Source organism: Microcaecilia unicolor, chromosome 8 (genome assembly GCF_901765095.1).
Source record: "Microcaecilia unicolor chromosome 8, aMicUni1.1, whole genome shotgun sequence".
In the NCBI taxonomy this organism is placed as follows: Eukaryota; Metazoa; Chordata; class Amphibia; order Gymnophiona; family Siphonopidae; genus Microcaecilia; species Microcaecilia unicolor.
In genome coordinates, this window is record NC_044038.1 from 218,484,296 (window position 1) to 218,502,134 (window position 17,839).

Sequence of the window (17,839 nt, forward strand, 5' to 3'; positions counted from 1 at the left end):
TTCTTGCCCGGATGGCACGGGCTCGACCGCATTGGCGCTGAGAAGGGCGGAGAGTTCCTCTGCAAGTACCTGCTTGTGCTGGAAGCTGTAGGACTGAGCTCCCGGTGGACAATTTGGAGGTTGTGAGGCCAAATTGAGGGTGTATCCTTGCCGGACTATTTGGAGAACCCACTGATCGGAGGTTATGAGAGGCCACCTTTGGTGAAAAGCTTTCAACCTCCCTCCGACAGGCAGGTCGCCCGGCACTGACACTTGGATGTCGGCTATGCTCTGCTGGAGCCAGTCAAAAGCTCGCCCCTTGCTTTTGCTGGGGAGCCGCGGGGCCTTGCTGATTCGCACGCTGCTGACGAGAGCGAGCGCGCTGGGGCTTAGCCTGGGCCGCAGGCTGTCGGGAAGGAGGATTGTACCTACGCTTGCCAGAAGTATAGGGAACAGTCTTCCTTCCCCCGAAAAATCGTCTACCTGTAGAGGTAGAAGCTGAAGGCTGCCGGCGGGCGAACTTGTCGAATGCGGTGTCCCGCTGGTGGAGAGACTCTACCACCTGCTCGACTTTTTCGCCAAAAATGTTATCCGCACGGCAAGGCGAGTCCGCAATCCGCTGCTGGATTCTATTCTCCAGGTCGGCGGCACGCAGCCATGAGAGCCTGCGCATCACCACACCTTGAGCAGCGGCCCTGGACGCAACATCAAAAGTGTCATAAACTCCTCTGGCCAGGAATTTTCTGCACGCCTTCAGCTGCCTGACCACCTCCTGAAAAGGCTTGGCTTGCTCAGGGGGAAGAGCATCAACCAAGCCCGCCAACTGCCGCACATTATTCCGCATGTGTATGCTCGTGTAGAGCTGGTAAGACTGGATCTTGGACACGAGCATAGAGGAATGGTAGGCCTTCCTCCCAAAGGAGTCTAAGGTTCTAGCGTCCTTGCCCGGGGGCGCCGAAGCATGTTCCCTAGAACTCTTAGCCTTCTTTAGGGCCAAATCCACAACTCCAGAGTCATGAGGCAACTGAGTGCGCATCAGCTCTGGGTCCCCATGGATCCGGTACTGGGACTCGATCTTCTTGGGAATGTGGGGATTAGTTAATGGCTTGGTCCAGTTCGCAAGCAATGTCTTCTTCAGGACATGGTGCAAGGGAACAGTGGACGCTTCCTTAGGTGGAGAAGGATAGTCCAGGAGCTCAAACATTTCAGCCCTGGGCTCGTCCTCCACAACCACCGGGAAGGGGATGGCCGTAGACATCTCCCGGACAAAGGAGGCAAAAGACAGACTCTCGGGAGGAGAAAGCTGTCTCTCAGGAGAGGGAGTGGGATCAGACGGAAGACCCTCAGACTCCTCGTCAGAGAAATATCTGGGATCTTCCTCTTCCCCCACGAGGCCTCACCCTCGGTGTCAGACACAAGTTCACGGACCTGTGTCTGCAACCTCGCCCTGCTCGACTCCGTGGAACCCCGTCCACGATGGGGGCGTCGAGAGGTAGACTCCCTCGCCCGCATCGGCGAAGCTCCCTCCGCCGACGTAGTCGGGGAGCCTTCCTGGGAGGTGGCCGCGGTCGGTACCGCACGCGGGTACCGACGTCGGGGACCTCAACCTGGGCGATGGGCCAGCCGGCGCCACGCTCGACGGTACCGGTGGCGCAAGCACCGCCGGTACCGGAGGGGTAGGGCGCAACAGCTCTCCCAGAATCTCTGGGAGAACGGCCCGGAGGCTCTCGTTTAGAGCGGCTGCAGAGAAAGGCTGAGAGGTCGATGCAGGCGTCGACGTCAGTACCTGTTCCGGGCGTGGAGGCTGTTCCGGGCTGTCCAGAGCGGAGCGCATCGACACCTCCTGAACAGAGGGTGAGCGGTCCTCTCGGTGCCGATGCCTGCTGGGTGCCGAATCCCTCGGCGACCCAGAGCTCTCGGTGCCGACACGGGGAGGAGGACCGGTGTCGATGCTTCTTCGATTTCTTCCGAAGCATGTCACCGGAGCTCCCCGGCACCGACGAGGAGGACGTCGAATCCATCCGTCGCTTCCTCGGGGCCGAGACTGAAGAAGGTCGATCTCGGGGGGGCTGTACCGCAGGAGCCCTCAGGGTAGGCGGAGACCCACCCGAGGGCTCACCGCCACCAGCAGGGGAATGGACAGCCCTCACCTGCACTCCACCCGATGCACCACCGTCCGACGACATCAGCAGACGAGGTCCTGGTACCACCGACGTCGATGCAGCTATCCGATGTCTCGGCGCCGATGCAGAGGCCCGATGCCTCGATGCAGGGGCGGCCGAGGAAGAAGGTCTGGACGCTGACGACGTCGATGCACTCGAAGATCCCGGTGCCGATGCCGACGAAGAGCCCGAGAACAACACGTTCCACTGGGCTAGTCTCGCTACCTGAGTCCGCCTTTGAAGCAGGGAACACAGACTGCAGTTCTGAGGGCGGTGCTCGGCCCCCAGACACTGAAGACACGACGAGTGTCGATCAGTGAGCGAGATAACCCGGGCGCACTGGGTGCACTTCTTGAAGCCGCTGGAAGGCTTCGATGTCATGGGCGGAAAAATCACGCCGGCGAAATCAAAAGCCGAAATGGCGAAATTTGGAGCACCAAATTTAGAGGGAGAAAAAATCTCGACCGAGGCCGAAAAGAGGCCTACCCCGACGACGAAAGAAAACTTACCGGGGCAAAAAAGCTGGAAGTACGGGGAGGATTTACACGAAACCCGGCGGGGGGTTTCCGGAGCACTTCCCGACTAGGACAAAGCTTTCCCGAAGGAAAAAAACACGTTCAAAACAAATTGGACGCGCGAGGTCGACTTTCCGGGGCTCGACACGGCGAAAACACGACCGTACCGAGTGCGGACAAAAGAAGACTGGCCGGCTCGAGCCGGTTTCGGGCGGGAAGACGGCCGCGCATGCGCGGTGCGCGCGGGCGCGCGAGGGCTAGCAAAGGACTTTGCTAGTGAAGTTTCCGATTGGAGGGGCTGCCGTGGACGTCACCCATCAGTGAGAACAAGCAGCCTGCTTGTCCTCGGAGAAGCCACATTGAGCCTACAAATAGGTGGGAAAATGTGAAGTACAAATGCAACAAGTAAATACATAAGAAGCACAAAGGACTTTGAATAGTGGTGCAAGTATGCTTTATTGGTGACCCGACACGGGCCATGTTTCGGTGTGAAGCAACGCCTGCTTCAGGGGTCAATTCAGGCAATAAACACTAGTTGCATAAGCTATTGCTCAAAACAGTATAGTGAACAGTCCACTCTAAGGACGGTGAATCAGGATCCTAGTGCAGAACCTGTTTTAAGCAACAGGAATGTTGATTGGCTGAACTGACCCCTGAAGCAGGCGTTACTTCATGACGAACACAGCCCGTGTCAGGTCACCAATAAAGTACCACTTGTGCAAGCCCTTTGTGTTTCTTTTTTTTGGATTGCTTCTGTTGTGTACTTTGACACTCTCCATTGTATGCTGCTTTATATGAACATTCCTGACAGATAGAAAAGCCTTTGAATAGCTTGATAGACCCACCTTGTTTAGCACACCATTGTAATTGGGTAAATATATCAGAAAGGAGGACATCATTTAAAGCCTCATAGAAATGTGTAAATACATCACAGATGGCATAAAGTGCATGGTTACATGTGGTGGTCATCCATTCAGACTTCTGCAGAGAAATAAAAAAAAAAGTTTTCTACTTAATACATTTGAGTATAAATAAATATCTAGGAGTACTTTTACTAAGCAGCGCAAAAATGTGGCCTGCGCTATCCCCAGTGCAGGTTTTTACTGCATGCTAAGGCCACTTTTAACGCTGCCAGGAAATGTGCTAATTTTCCCATTAGCGCGTGAGCACTTAACTAAATGCAATGGTATTAAGTACAAATCCTTCTACGCATCCAATTTTTCCTTTTCAGGTAGCCAGCTTTGGAATGCTTTACCAAGACCTATCCGTACCATTAACGGCCTTTTGCCCTTCAGGAAAGCACTGAAGACCCATCTCTTCAAGATAGCCTATCCTAACGATTCAACCTAACCAAAACTTGCCCACATGATTCTTACTGATAATTGTTTTACATTGACCTTGTTTCCCATTATCCTTTTTGCTACCCCATATCCATTCCTTTTCCATCTTCCTACGTCTACCTCCCAACGCTCATTTCCTTCTGCACCTTGCTTCTCACAGGTCTCCCACTTAGCCATCTCTCTCCTCTTCAATCTGTTCAAAATTCTGCTGCACGACTAATATTCCGCCAGGGTCGTTATGCTCATATTAGCCCTCTCCTCAAGTCACTTCACTGGCTTCCTATCCGTTTCCGCATACAGTTCAAACTCCTCTTATTGACCTATAAGTGCATTCACTCTGCAGCTCCCCAGTACCTCTCCACTCTCATCGCTCCCTACATTCCTCCCCAGGAACTCCGTTCACTGGGTAAATCTCTCTTATCTGCACCCTTCTCCTCCACCGCTAACTCCAGACTCCGTTCCTTTTATCTTGCTGCACCATATGCCTGGAATAGACTTCCTGAGCTGGTACGTCAAGCTCCACCTCTGGCCGTCTTCAAATCTAAGCTAAAAGCCCACCTTTTTGATGCTGCTTTTAACTCCTAACCCTTATTCACTTGTTCAGAACCCTTAATTTATCATCCTCACCTTAATTTTCCCTTATCTCTTGTTTGTCCTGTTTGTCTGTCCTAATTAGATTGTAAGCTCTGTCGAGCAGGGACTGTCTCTTCATGTTCAAGTGCACAGCGCTGCGTACGTCTAGTAGCGCTATAGAAATGATAAGTAGTAGTAGTAATTCCTCCTATGCTCAATTGACTTATCCATAACCCCATTAATTCTGCGTTTACTACAAACTGTATATTCTTCTTTCGACTTTGTAATTCTTTATATTGTTACTATGTAAGCCGCATTGAGCATGCCATGTGTGGGAAAGTGCGGGATACAAATGTAATAAATAAATAAACTACACTTATTTTCTAAGGCAGCAAGGGCTTATACTCTAACCACACGTTAATCGGTTAGAACACAGCAATGTAGCTGCACTAACTGATTAGCACAGAACACGCCTACTCTCTACTCCCAATACTAAAAAATAAAAACTATTTTTTAGCTCTTAGACAGCGCACACATGCAAAATCTACTGTAGGACACCTAAGCGTGTCCCTTGGTAGTACTTAACTTTCAGTAAGCATGCGTTAGTGCTTACGCAACTTAGTAAAAAGACCCTTATATGTTTAAATATGCTTCAATATTATATGTGGGGAGATCATTCTATAAAGCCCATTTTACATAGAGAAGGAGAAATTAGACCTTACCTGCTAATTTGCTTTCCTTTAATCCCTCCGGACCGGCCCAGGATTGGACTGATGGGTTGTGCTCGCCTTCCAGCAGGTTGGAGACTGAGAAAAAACTCTGACTCTAGCGAGCCAATAGGAGCCCTGGTCATGTGACCCTAGCCTCAGTATTTGAATAACAAAGCAGAAAGAAGAAGAACAATACATTCTGTGCCCCAAGGAATTCTAGCAACCAGGGAGCACTATTGAAAACGTGCTCTAATAAAGGCTCACCGACAACTCTCACCAGAGCAGCGGTATGGCCTCACTGTACTGGCTCACCACGTACCCTTACCAGAGCAGCGGTTTGGCCTCACTGTAATGGCTCACCACATACCCTTACCAGAGCAGCGGTATGGCCTTATCTTAATGGCTCACCGAAAACCCTTACGAGAGTATCGGTATGGCCTAACTGAAATGGCTCACCGACTACCCTCACCAGAGCAGCGGTATGGCCTCACTGTAATGGCTCACCACGTACCCTTACCAGAGCAGCGGTATGGCCTCACTGTAATGGCTCACCACGTACCCTTACCAGAGCAGCGGTATGGCCTCACTGTAATGGCTCACCACATACCCTTACCAGAGCAGCGGTATGGCCATAACAGAAGATCAATGATTTATTTTTTTATTTATTTTTTTATATTTGTCTAACTAGCAAAAAACAGCTCTGCAAACAAATAAATAGAACATGGAAACACAGACAGAAAACTGGAACAGGGAGGGGCCTGGGCCGGTCCGGAGGGATTAAAGGAAAGCAAATTAGCAGGTAAGGTCTAATTTCTCCTTCCTTAGCATCCCTCCGGACCGGCCCAGGATTGGACTGATGGGACGTAACAAAGCAGTAGTTCTACGGGTGGGACCCCAGCAAGACCGCAGTGAGTACCCGCGATGCAAAGACCACCTCCTGCCAACAATGAACATCAAGTCTGTAATATCTAGAAAAAGAATGGAGAGAGGACCAAGTCGCCGCCTTACAAATCTCTGCAGGAGGCACCAAGGAATACTCCGCGCACGACGCTGCCTGCGCTCTAGTAGAATGAGCATTAATAGCCTCCGGGACTGCCTTGCCTGCCAAGAGGTAGGCTGAAGCTATTATCTCTTTAATCCACCTAGATAACGTAGGCTTAGAAGCTGACAAACTCTTACGGTGCTGTCCAAACTCTGGGTTTTCTGACAAACTCTTACGGTGACCAGCAAAAAGCAAAAGACAATCCGAGCGGCGAAAAACCTCAGTGACTGCGAGATATCGTTTAAGCACTCTCTTACCATCCAAAGTACGCAATTTCTTCTGCTCGTGCATACCTGAGACCAATCCCACAACAGGAAGAAAACCGACTGGGACAGATGAAACCGAGAAAGAACCTTAGGCAAAAAAAGAAGGAACCGGACGAAGGACCACTCGCTCTTTAGAAAACTGTAGAAATGGAGACCTGCAGGAAAAAACTTGCAACTCCAAAACTCTCCTAGCGGATGCAATATCCACCAAAAAACACTGTCTTTAGGGTTAAGTCGATCCCAACATGGAAAGAACGATCTGACCGGTGGCCGAAGAAGGCTAACTCCTTTTAAGACACGGGCGATCTCGGGAAGACTGCCACTGACTTACCCCGAATCCGACCTCTGAAACCGGATAGAGCTGCCGTCTGCATTTTAAGTGAAGAAAGAGACAGACCTTCATCAAATCCTCGCTGCAGAAAAACATCTGAGCCACAGAAACTTGAAAAGGAGCAATCCCAGCGTCTGCACACCAAGACTGAAAAATTCTCCAGGGGCGAAAATAGTTGAGAGAAGTGGAGCGACGACGAGACCGAAGCATGGTGGAAATAAAAAAAACCCTGTGAGCTAAACGGGCTCATGGAAGAATCAAGTTGTAAGACAAAATCGAGCCGGGGAAAGCTGGGCCTTGAATCAGCAAGGACTTGTATAGCAGAAGTCGAAGAGAAGACATCACCTTCAGCCGCTGCAGATTCGCGTATCAAGAGCGTCAAGGCTAATCTGGGAGAACCAGAATTACTGGCTTCCCATGTTCCTCTATCTTCTGAAGGAGACGACCTAATAGAGGCTACGGAGGAAGCGCAAGTCTGTAAACGAACAGATGGAAAACTGGAGCCAATGACGTACTAGCAACTAAAACGCTCGATTGCTGAGAGCCCATTCGCATGGATCGAGCGTGCGACGACTGGGAAAGTCCGCTTGAATATTGTCAACTTCTGCTATATGCGAGGCTGATATGGCAGTGAGATGAGCTTCTGCCCATACCAGGAAACTCTCCACCTCTTGCCACCAGAGATGGCACCTTGTTACCCTCTGCCGATTGATATAGGCTACTGCTGAGGCATTGTCAAGAACCACCAGCTTTATAAGCGGCAGAAAGGCAAAAGAGCAGAATACTACGCCAGTAAAGAAGATACACTTGAAGAAAGAAAGAGGACATGGATATAATCAATCTGCAGTTGCATGGTAGATCATGCAAAATGGGGGAAAGAATACTTTTCCCTTCCCAAAACCAAATTGAGATTGTCTTGTAACAAGGTCATATCCACTGTGAAATTGGCAGTCTAATCAGAATTATGCTGGGGCCCAATTTAGTGAACCCCCTTCCCCTAGTGCTCTTCCCAGGCCACCAAGCCACTGGGTACCATTCACTGTTAAATTGTCAGTCCAACCAGAGTTATGCTGGGGCCCAATTTAGTGAACCCTCTTCCCCTAGTGCTCTTCCCAGGCCACCAAGCCACTGGGTACCTCTTACATTTATCCCACGTAATAGAGAAATAATGAGTTGCCAACTAAACGTTGCTAAAAATCTAGGCCTGAATTGCAGTTTTCATATGAGTTGCTATTTGTTTACAAGATTTCAAATATGAAATTTTTATAGCTGAGATTTAACAAGTTCTAAATCTTTAACCTGCATATCTGTGTGGAAAATTGGCTTCAAAATTGGTTAAATGTGAGGGTTCCATAAGGGATGGGCAGACTCCTCTTAATGTTCTCATAGCACCTACATCTCATTAACCTTCTTGCGCTGAGCGCATTGCCCTGAAAAGCTGTACTTGTAGTAGCAAGGTCAGGGAAACCAAATGTATGATGATCCACAATGCTTACACTTAATATAGTAGAAGTAACATTTTCAGAATGTCTCAAATTTTGTGGAGGCATAGGGCATTTTAAGTAGAACACTTATAAATGCTACAGGTTTACTAGTTTTTTGGATCATTCTTGCCTGGAAATAAGTAGGCTAAAATATAATGCAGCTGACTAGAATGTCTTGTACCAGAGTACTTTCTTTCTTTTTTTTTTTTGTCGGTCAGCATGCGGAGTTGAAGAGATGTGCAGAATTGTACAAGAAAACTGCTTTTAATTTTCATAGATCTAGAAGCCTGGTTGCATAGACAACATTAAGGTGCAGTTACACTGCTCAACAAAATCCCTTTGAGTATTTCGATCTGAAAATTAGTACAGAATTTCCCTCAACTGCCTCTACCAGATTCAAGGATACTTTTGCTGTTTGAATAAACAGAATTATGAGTAGCTTCTGATGGGGGGAGGGGAACAAAAGATGGCTTAAGCTTGAAGTCAAGTTGGAAATGTGCCAACAAATGAAGCATTGTGTACAGCCAGTGAATTGCCCAAAAGATGTGTTCATTTGGTTTGCATCGAGCGGTTTATGAAAAGCAGTTTCTGTATTTTCTTTGCATTCAAAGAACTATGAATATGTAAAAAGAGTAGACTAGTATTACCGTTAAGACATTGTAAATAGCTGTTGGAAGTAGCAGTGCTACTCTCTCTTCTGTTCCTAAAGCTTTCCTGTGGGAATGTACAGTAAAATAATAAACTGTGGGGGGGGGGGGGGGGGGGGGGGATGGAGGAGGAGAATGGGAGTTGTGAGCTTTTGTTAAGATGCATTGAAAAGAAAACAATAAACTCCCCCCCTCCTTCCTTGACCAAGTTGTACCGTCGCTTTAAGTTTATAGGAAAAATTAGAAGATTGACACACAGGAGAGAAAAATTGTCCAACATTTTTTTTTTTTGCCTTAGACTAGTCTACATGTACAGATCTCCATTATTCTAAAATGACTCTTCACTACTTTGGTGGGCATGGACCTGTGAAGTTCCAACAGAAAAAACATTTTTGTACCAGCTTTGTCCCAGTGGTGCTTTAAAATTATGTGACTAGTGTAAAAAAACATACAGCATGAAAGGTTTAAAGAGCTATGTCAATTTATGCAGGACTTTCCTGCAAAAAGAAAGCATTTCTTGTAGAAAAACTGCTGAATGTAAAGCCATGCAAAGTATATGGCTTGATGGAAAAAGTAATATTTTGTTTAACAATTCTTTAAGCAAGCACAAAGGTGCTTTAACCTATGCTCTAAGTATAGGTGAATAGACATGTTTGGAGCTACTATGGCGCTTATGTTGGACGTCTGAAAATGGGTATTTAGAGATCCACATTGCCCAAACGGCCAGATAACAATTCTATGAAGCCCGAATGGAAAGAGAGACAGCCTAGGAGTATTTTGGGCAGGACTAGGGAAGAGGGGAAAAAAAATGGATTTCTATCTGTGATAACAGGAAGGCCTGGTACATCCGGAGGACAAACACAGGGGAAAAAAAAAACCCTGCCTGAGTGACTCCGGAGCGCACCAGAGCTCCTGAATCAGGTTCGTCTGGACTTGCAGCCTTATCTACAGCAGAGAGAGCACTCTCTGTTGGAGTTCCCCAAGGATCTGTCCTTGGACCGCTTCTTTTCTCAATATACACCTCTTCCCTGGGCTCACTGATCTCATCACATGGTTTCCAGTACCATCTCTATGCCGATGACACCCAGCTCTACCTCTCCACTCCCGACATCACAGTCGAAACCCAGGCCAAAGTCTCGGCCTGCCTCTCAGATATCGCCGCCTGGATGTCCAACCGTCACCTGAAACTGAACATGGCAAAGACTGAGCTCCTTGTCTTCCCACCCAAACCCTCCTCTCCTCTTCCCCCACTCTCTGTCTCTGTTGACAACGCCCTCATCCTCCCCGTCTCGTCAGCCCGCAATCTCGGAGTCATTTTCGACTCCTCCCTCTCCTTCTCTGCCCATATCCAGCAGACAGCTAAGACCTGTCGCTTCTTCCTCTATAATATTAACAAAATCCACCCATTCCTCTCTGAACAGACCACCCGAACCCTCGTCCACTCACTCGTTACCTCTCGTCTTGACTATTGCAACCTTCTCCTTGCTGGTCTCCCGCTTAGCCACCTATCCCCCCTTCAATCTGTCCAAAATTCCGCTGCACGTCTTATCTACCGCGTGAACCGATACTCTCATATCACCCCTCTCCTCAAGTCGCTTCACTGGCTCCCGATTCACTACCGTATTCAGTTCAAGCTTCTCATAATGACCTTCAAATGCACTCAATCTGCAGCCCCCCATTACCTCTCTACCCTCCTCTCCCCCTATGTCCCCACCCGTAACCTCCGCTCTCAGGACAAATCACTCCTATCTGTACCCTTCTCCACCACTGCTAACTCCAGACTCCGTCCCTTCTGCCTCGCATCACCTTATGCCTGGAACAGACTCCCCGAGCCCATACGCCATGCGCCCTCCCTACCCATCTTTAAGTCCTTACTCAAAACCCATCTCTTCTCCCTTGCCTTTGGCGCCTAACCACCTTCCCCATTCACGATACACTGACTACACTGACTACATAGTTTGTTACCTTTAGATTGTAAGCTCTCTTGAGCAGGGACTGTCCTTCCCCATGTTTTAACTTGTACAGCGCTGCGTAACCCTAGTAGCGCTATAGAAATGCTAAGTAGTAGTAGGGAGAAATTAGATCTTACCTGCTAATTTGCTTTCCTTTAGTCCCTCCGGACCGGACCAGGATTGGACTGATGGGTTGTGCTCGCCTACCAGCAGGTGGAGACTGAGAAAAAACTCTGCCTCTAGAGAGCCAATAGGAGCCCTGGCCATGTGACCTTAGCCTCAGTATTTGAATAACAAAGCAGGAAAGAAAGAAAGACCTTCTGTGCCGTATGGAATCCTAGCAGCCACAAAGCACTCGGCAATGCCAAGTATCAGAGCTCACCAGCAACTCTCACCAGAGAAGTGGTATGGCCCGATATGTATTACAGCTCACCAGCAACTCTCACTAGAGAAGTGGTATGGCTCACTTGTACTATAGCTCACCAGCAACTCTCACCAGAGAAGCGATATGGCTCACATGTAATATAGCTCACCAGCAACTCTCCCCAGAGAAGTGGTATGGCTCACATATAATATAGCTCACCCGCAACTCTCACCAGAGAAGTGGTATGGCTCACTTGTCTTATAGCTCACCAGCAACTCTCACCAGAGAAGTGGTATGGCCCACTTAAGATTTTATATATATTCCATCAACTGAGCTTACCAGCAACTCTCACCAGAAAAGTGGTAAATCATATTTAAGGTTTTATAGATATTCCAGCAACTGAGCTCAGCCACAACTCTCACCAGAGAAGTGGTATGGCGTATTTAAGGTTTTATAGATAGATTCCAGCAATTGAGCTCACCAGCAACCACCAGAGAAGTGTTATAGAACACGTAAAGTTCTGTATATATATAGTATTGTTCCACGAATCGTAAAGGAATGAATACACTTCCTACTGAATACACTTCCTACTTAATAAAAGAAGCTAAAGAGTAGAGAGAACATGGGAGGGGCCTGGTCCGGTCCGGAGGGACTAAAGGAAAGCAAATTAGCAGGTAAGATCTAATTTCTCCTTCCTTAGCGTCCCTCCGGACCGGACCAGGATTGGACTGATGGGAAGTACCAAAGCAGTAATCTGAAGGGAGGGACCTTATGAAAACTGCAGAGAAATGTTCATGCTGCATAGGCCACCTGGCGACAACTAACATGTAGTGTGTCCCAATGAGCAAAATAAAATGAAACTAGGACTAAGTTGCCAACTTACCAATGTGCACCGAGAGCACCAAAAATCGCCATAGTAAGAATAGAGCCTGCTTCTGAAGTTGTGGAATATGTTGTAATACGCTGTGGAACTGCCCTCTCAGCGAGAAGAGAAATAGACATTCTCATTTCCTTGATCCTTCGCGATATAGCGGGTTAGAAACAATGAAAAACTTTTACGCCTACTGGCTAGAAGGACAAAACCAATAAGAAAAAACCGATTGGGAAAGGTGAAAACTTTAAACTACAGCAGACCGAAAAGAAGTTACCAACCGTAGAAGTATTCCACACATAGATCTACTTGCTGCAATGGCTACTGGGAAACACTGCTTGAAGAGGAAAACTTTATAGAAAAAGTTATGGCTACTAGAAAACAGAACTTTAAGAGTCTGTTCACCTAGTTCACCTAGCTGGTGGACGAAGCGGGAGGTACAGGTGCAGGACTCCTTTAAGAAACCGCTTTGACAGTGGATGCTGCATAAGCGTGCGGTTGTCAACAGAATCATGCATCACTGATAGAGCTGCCAAATGAACTCTAATGGATGAGTAAGACAGACAAGATTTCGCAAGATGCAGAAGATATTCCAAAACATGCAAAATGGATACTGTTTGTGGAATGAAGTGGCGAGAGGAGTACCACAGAGTGAACCGTCGCCACTTTGATTCATAGGACTTTAATGTAGATTTCTGTCTGGAAGCAATTAAAACCTGAAGTACTTCCTGCGAAAATATCAAAGATGTTGCAGACCCAGTAACCACGCCATAAGTTTGAGTGACTGGGGGTCCGGATGTAGAAGGGTGCCTTGGTTCTGCGTAAACACCTAGTGAGATGATGGAAGAAACGCATAAAGAAGGCTGAAAAACCCCTGCTGGACGTTGGCATCTGTCCCTGTCTCCGTCAAGACTGTTGCTGAACGGAAGAAGCAAGAAATGTTCGTGAGCCTGAAGGCAAAAAGAGATAGCCCTGAAGTGTCGCAGTGAGGAAGTAAGGCTGAAAAAATGAGAGTCCATTCACCTAAATGCAGGGTGACACAACTAAGAAAAAATGAGTACAAACTCAAGAGTATACTCTTAACTCCTCCTTGGCGGATGACATAACCCATTGCCATGGCAAGGACCAACATAGCTCTCTCCGCCTTGTTTGTCAGTAGGGAAAACAAAATTCACCCGAAGGTAAAACGAATTGCTGAGGTCCCCCAGAAAAAAAAAAAAAAATATACAAAAAAGCTTCTGCCAAAAAGTGTACTGCACGAAGCATCCCAATGACAGAACTAAGGTTCTTGAGATAACTAGATGACACTTAAATAGCGCGATTGATGACCCTGAGATTCGCAATAGGATGAAGGAAAATTCCTTCTTGGGCATTAGAAAGTAAAATTGCATTCTGCAGAATAGAGCGAGGAAATGGCCGAAGGCCCAAGGTCACCAAGAAAAATATAAACTGGGATGATTGCAGAGGAGACAAAAGACTGTGCGCCAACCTGACTAAACAAAGAGAAAATCAGAGATATCTGATGAGAGATCAAATGAGAGGCCTGGCTACAATCACCATCCAACCTAGAGACTGTAAGAAATGCAACACCCGGTGCGTGACCTGAGAACTCTGCTGATAAGACTTTCTCCAATTAGGCAGTCGTCTAGGTAAGAATGAAATGACCCTAAGAGCGCAATGAACATCCTCTTAGATCTATAAAAGAACGGAAGAGAGAGTACTGCTGAAAATGACCGGTTAATGCATAAGCAAAAAACTAGCCATTCTCTGGATCCTGAGGAGAAGAGGAAGGGTGACCAAGGACACCAGTTAAATAGGGCTACAAACTCCAACCCTATCTCTATGGCGTTCCATAGTTGGGTAAGTTCTGAATATAGAAAGTTCTGAATATAGGAGTCCACCAGCTATGGTAGTACGCTCCGGACAGAAAAAAAAAAATTGTCCCAGTATGAACGTCTGATTCACCGGCCTGTAATTTCTTGGATCTCCCTAATCCACATACCACTAATCCACGTACCACGGTCATGCGTCCTCCCTCACTGAGATGTAGATTGTAAGCTCCTTTGAGCAGGGAACGTCCTTCTTTGTTAATTTGTACAGCGCTGCGTAACCCTAGTAGCGCTCTAGAAATGTTAAGTAGTAGTAGTAGTACCAGACTCACACCCAATAGATATGAATGTTGAGCTTGTTTCAGGTTAAAACACCGAACCTAGGCCCAGGGTCCCCGGTGTTCCTAGTGGTGAACAGCCATGGCAAATATTGTATGCGTTAGTTTGCAGAATTACTGCAAAGCCTTGCTTTTGGAGCAGAGATTTCTGTTCGATACTCTCGTGAGAGGTTTTTTTTTTTTTTTTTTTTTCTTTAATGCTGTTCTGGCTGTAGAAAGGTGGACATTTGAGCTTCCCCAGAATGGCAAAACTTATGTACCTATGCCCATTAGATATGAATGCTGGACTTAATGGACTTTAGGCCTTACCCAGCATAACCATACTTATGTACCTATGGTATAAATACACAGGAAGTGAGTGAATCCCCTTCCAATTGAAAGAACACTCTGGAGTGAAGGCGCATAGAATGAAAATGAAAAAGGACAAACTTGGAAATTACCTGTAACGAAAAAAGTGAAGTTGTGCCACAGCCACTTGGTGAAGGCGGTGTAGACAAGACTGTATCTGAATTCAAGAAAGCTTGATATAACATCAGGTCTCTAAGGAAGAGGAAGAGATAGCAGATGGTATGTATAGGCATACTGGACCAAACCAGGATGTTTATAATCTGCCAATGCTGAACTGATAGAGTAGAGACAAACACGAGTAGATGGTTTGAGGACCGTCCACTATCTTTAAGTGAAAGGATGACTTTATTCTCTAAGTGACCATATGTCCTGTAAAAACCAGAAGAAAGCTAAAATGAAATATGAGAGGCTTCAAGGCAGTTGGAAAAGAAGGGAAGACATGAATAAAGCATGCCTGCTAAGGCAGCTGAGTGACTGGGAGCTTGGTAGACAGGACTGTCCCTCAGAGAATATGAAAGAGCTGATATATCCCCATGGCATCTGAACAATATACTGTATGCCTCTAGAGAAGGCTTCTTAAAGTCGGAAAAAGAAAACACTGTATAACACTACAGCCATTGAGAGTGTCTGTTAAGTTCTTAAAACACTATATAACATCATAGGCATGGAGTAAAATGCTTGAAAGGAACTAAGATATTATGGTCAGAATTGCAAAGTACCAATCAATTGACTCTTAGACAACGTAGTCCTATTCACCAGGGAATGAGAAAGACAGAAATTTACTCTATGCCTATAGAGAAAGTTTCTAAAGTTCTTAAAACACTGTATAATACTACAGCTATTGAGGAAAATGCTTGAAATGAATTATGATATTATGATAAGATGTAGATTTTCCACCAGGCAATGAAAAATGACTGAGCACCAGAAAAAACTAGTGTTAACAGCCCCGTGATACATAGAAATTTAAAAGAAGAAAAGCTTGTTATATATCCATATATGAAAGGAGCCCCCTTTCAACCAAATATTGCCTGCTGATGTGAAGAGCATTTTAGAATACGCCGTTCAGCACATACAAAAGTGTACACATCTTGGAGCCGAACTGCTCTATAAACTGCAGCCTTACCTTCAGCAGAGAGATCCCCGACTGATAAGATGGAGGGAGAAACAAAATGGCCGCCGTTCGCTCCACTGGCCCTGTGGCGATTGTCGACAGCGCGCCCGACACCTCCGAACAAGCGGAGCCCAGTGGAACGGCGAAGAAACAACAGCCGGCGAAAAAGGCCCCGAAAAAACTGAAGGCAGCACCGGACCCGAAGAAACCTTGAAGGGAGAGCAAAATTTACACGTTCCGGCTGCGTGAACTGCGCGACGCTGACCGACAGCAGCTGTTTGAACTTTTAAGCCATATCGGAAAAAACAGGTGGCCGCGCTTACGCGGTTCGCACCTTTCTTTTTTTTTTTTTTTTTTTTAAACTGCCGCCTCCAAAACGCAAGAAAATGGAGGAAATTAAATCTGACGAGAAAAATCGCTGTTTAAAGTCACAGATACTGAATTATTTTCTTCTGTTTTTTTTTTTTTTTTTTTTTATAACCCCTCAATCATAATAAACACTGGAGCTGCCTGCTCGTTAGAAGTCTGGGGAAAGAAAGGCTGCTTCTTTGAATTTCCTTTTATTTGATTTAATTCTTTTAAAGCAGCTACCTGTTAAAAGTGGCTGCCTCTCCCAAAGACGGTACACCTTTCCAGAGAAAGGGACGGCCCTTCCCTGCAAAGCCAGGGAGATGGGGAGGAAGGGGGGTGGACTCGAGACACCCGAGTTTAACACCCCCGAGGCTGTCAAAGAAAGAAGAGAAAGGAAACCCTGTCAAGCCTCTAAATAAGATTCCAGGCACAGAAGAATTATCACAAATATCTGTAATATCTAAAGAGAAAAGGAGAGAGACTAATGGGCTCACTTCCTACCTGCTGGGAGACTGAGAAAATACTGAGGCTAAGGTCACATGGCCAGGGCTCCTATTGGCTCTCTAGAGGCAGAGTTTTTTCTCAGTCTCCACCTGCTGGTAGGCGAGCACAACCCATCAGTCCAATCCTGGTCCGGTCCGGAGGGACGCTAAGGAATAGTAGGTTCGTCTGGACTTGCAGCCTTATCTACAGCAGAGAGAGCACCCGACTGAAAAAACGGAGGGTGATTGAAAATGGCCGCCGTTCGCGCCACTTTCACTGTCCCCGAGAGCACGTCTGACACCTCCGCAACAAGCGGAGTAAAGTGGGACAGCGAAACAGACGGACCGCGACGGCGAGGAACCCGAGACTGACAACCGAGTGCCCGAAGTCGAAGGTAAAACAGAAGTGGACGGTACTCCCGGCGCGGAACAAAATTTACACGCGCAAGAAGAAAAACCCCTGACACTGGCAAACAGTACACCGTTTCAACTTTTCCGACATGGCGGTCACGTGCGAGCACGCGCCTACGCGGTTCGCGCCTAAAACCCTTTAATCTTCTATTCTTTTGTTTTAAAAACACAAAGCTCAGCTCCGCTGACCAAACCAGCGCTAGGGAATAATGCCCCACTGAAAACGGAAGGTAAGGTGAAGAAAAATCAAAACCTTTGCTTTTTTTTTTTTTTTTTGCTGAGCAGCTACACAACACAGACACCCCACACAATAAACAGAGCCGCCTGCTCGTTAAAACAATGGGGAAACAGTGCTTCACTTTTGTAATATTAAGCTGGCTGCCTCTCCCAAAGGTAAAGCCTCTTTGCTAACCAAAAGAGGAACCCTTCCCTTAGCAAATTGAAGAATAGGAGGGAGGTGGGGAGGAAAAGGGGGAGTGACCCGGGGCACCCGAGTATACACCCCTGAGGCTGAGCTAATAAGCTGACAAAACACTAACAAGCCTCATAAGAATTCCTGTGGCACAGAAAAAGATAGAATAAAAGAATACTAAAAGAATTATAAATCTAGAAAGAGAGACTAATGGGCTCACTTCCTACCTGCTGGGAGACTGAGAAAATACTGAGGCTAGGGTCACATGACCAGGGCTCCTATTGGCTCGCTAGAGTCAGAGTTTTTTCTCAGTCTCCAACC

The 17,839-nt window shown here is 46.9% G+C and overlaps 1 protein-coding gene across 2 annotated transcripts in view; it reads right to left on the reverse strand.

The window, feature by feature from the left end:
- Nucleotides 1-17,839, reverse strand: part of ARFGEF2 (ADP ribosylation factor guanine nucleotide exchange factor 2) — a 144,746-nt gene that overhangs the window by 36,163 nt on the left and 90,744 nt on the right. For both annotated transcript variants that reach the window (XM_030213057.1, XM_030213056.1), the window contains exon 31: nt 3,502-3,637. In XM_030213057.1, coding sequence (XP_030068917.1) covers nt 3,502-3,637 — 136 coding nt within the window. The remainder of the gene's footprint in view (nt 1-3,501; nt 3,638-17,839) is intronic.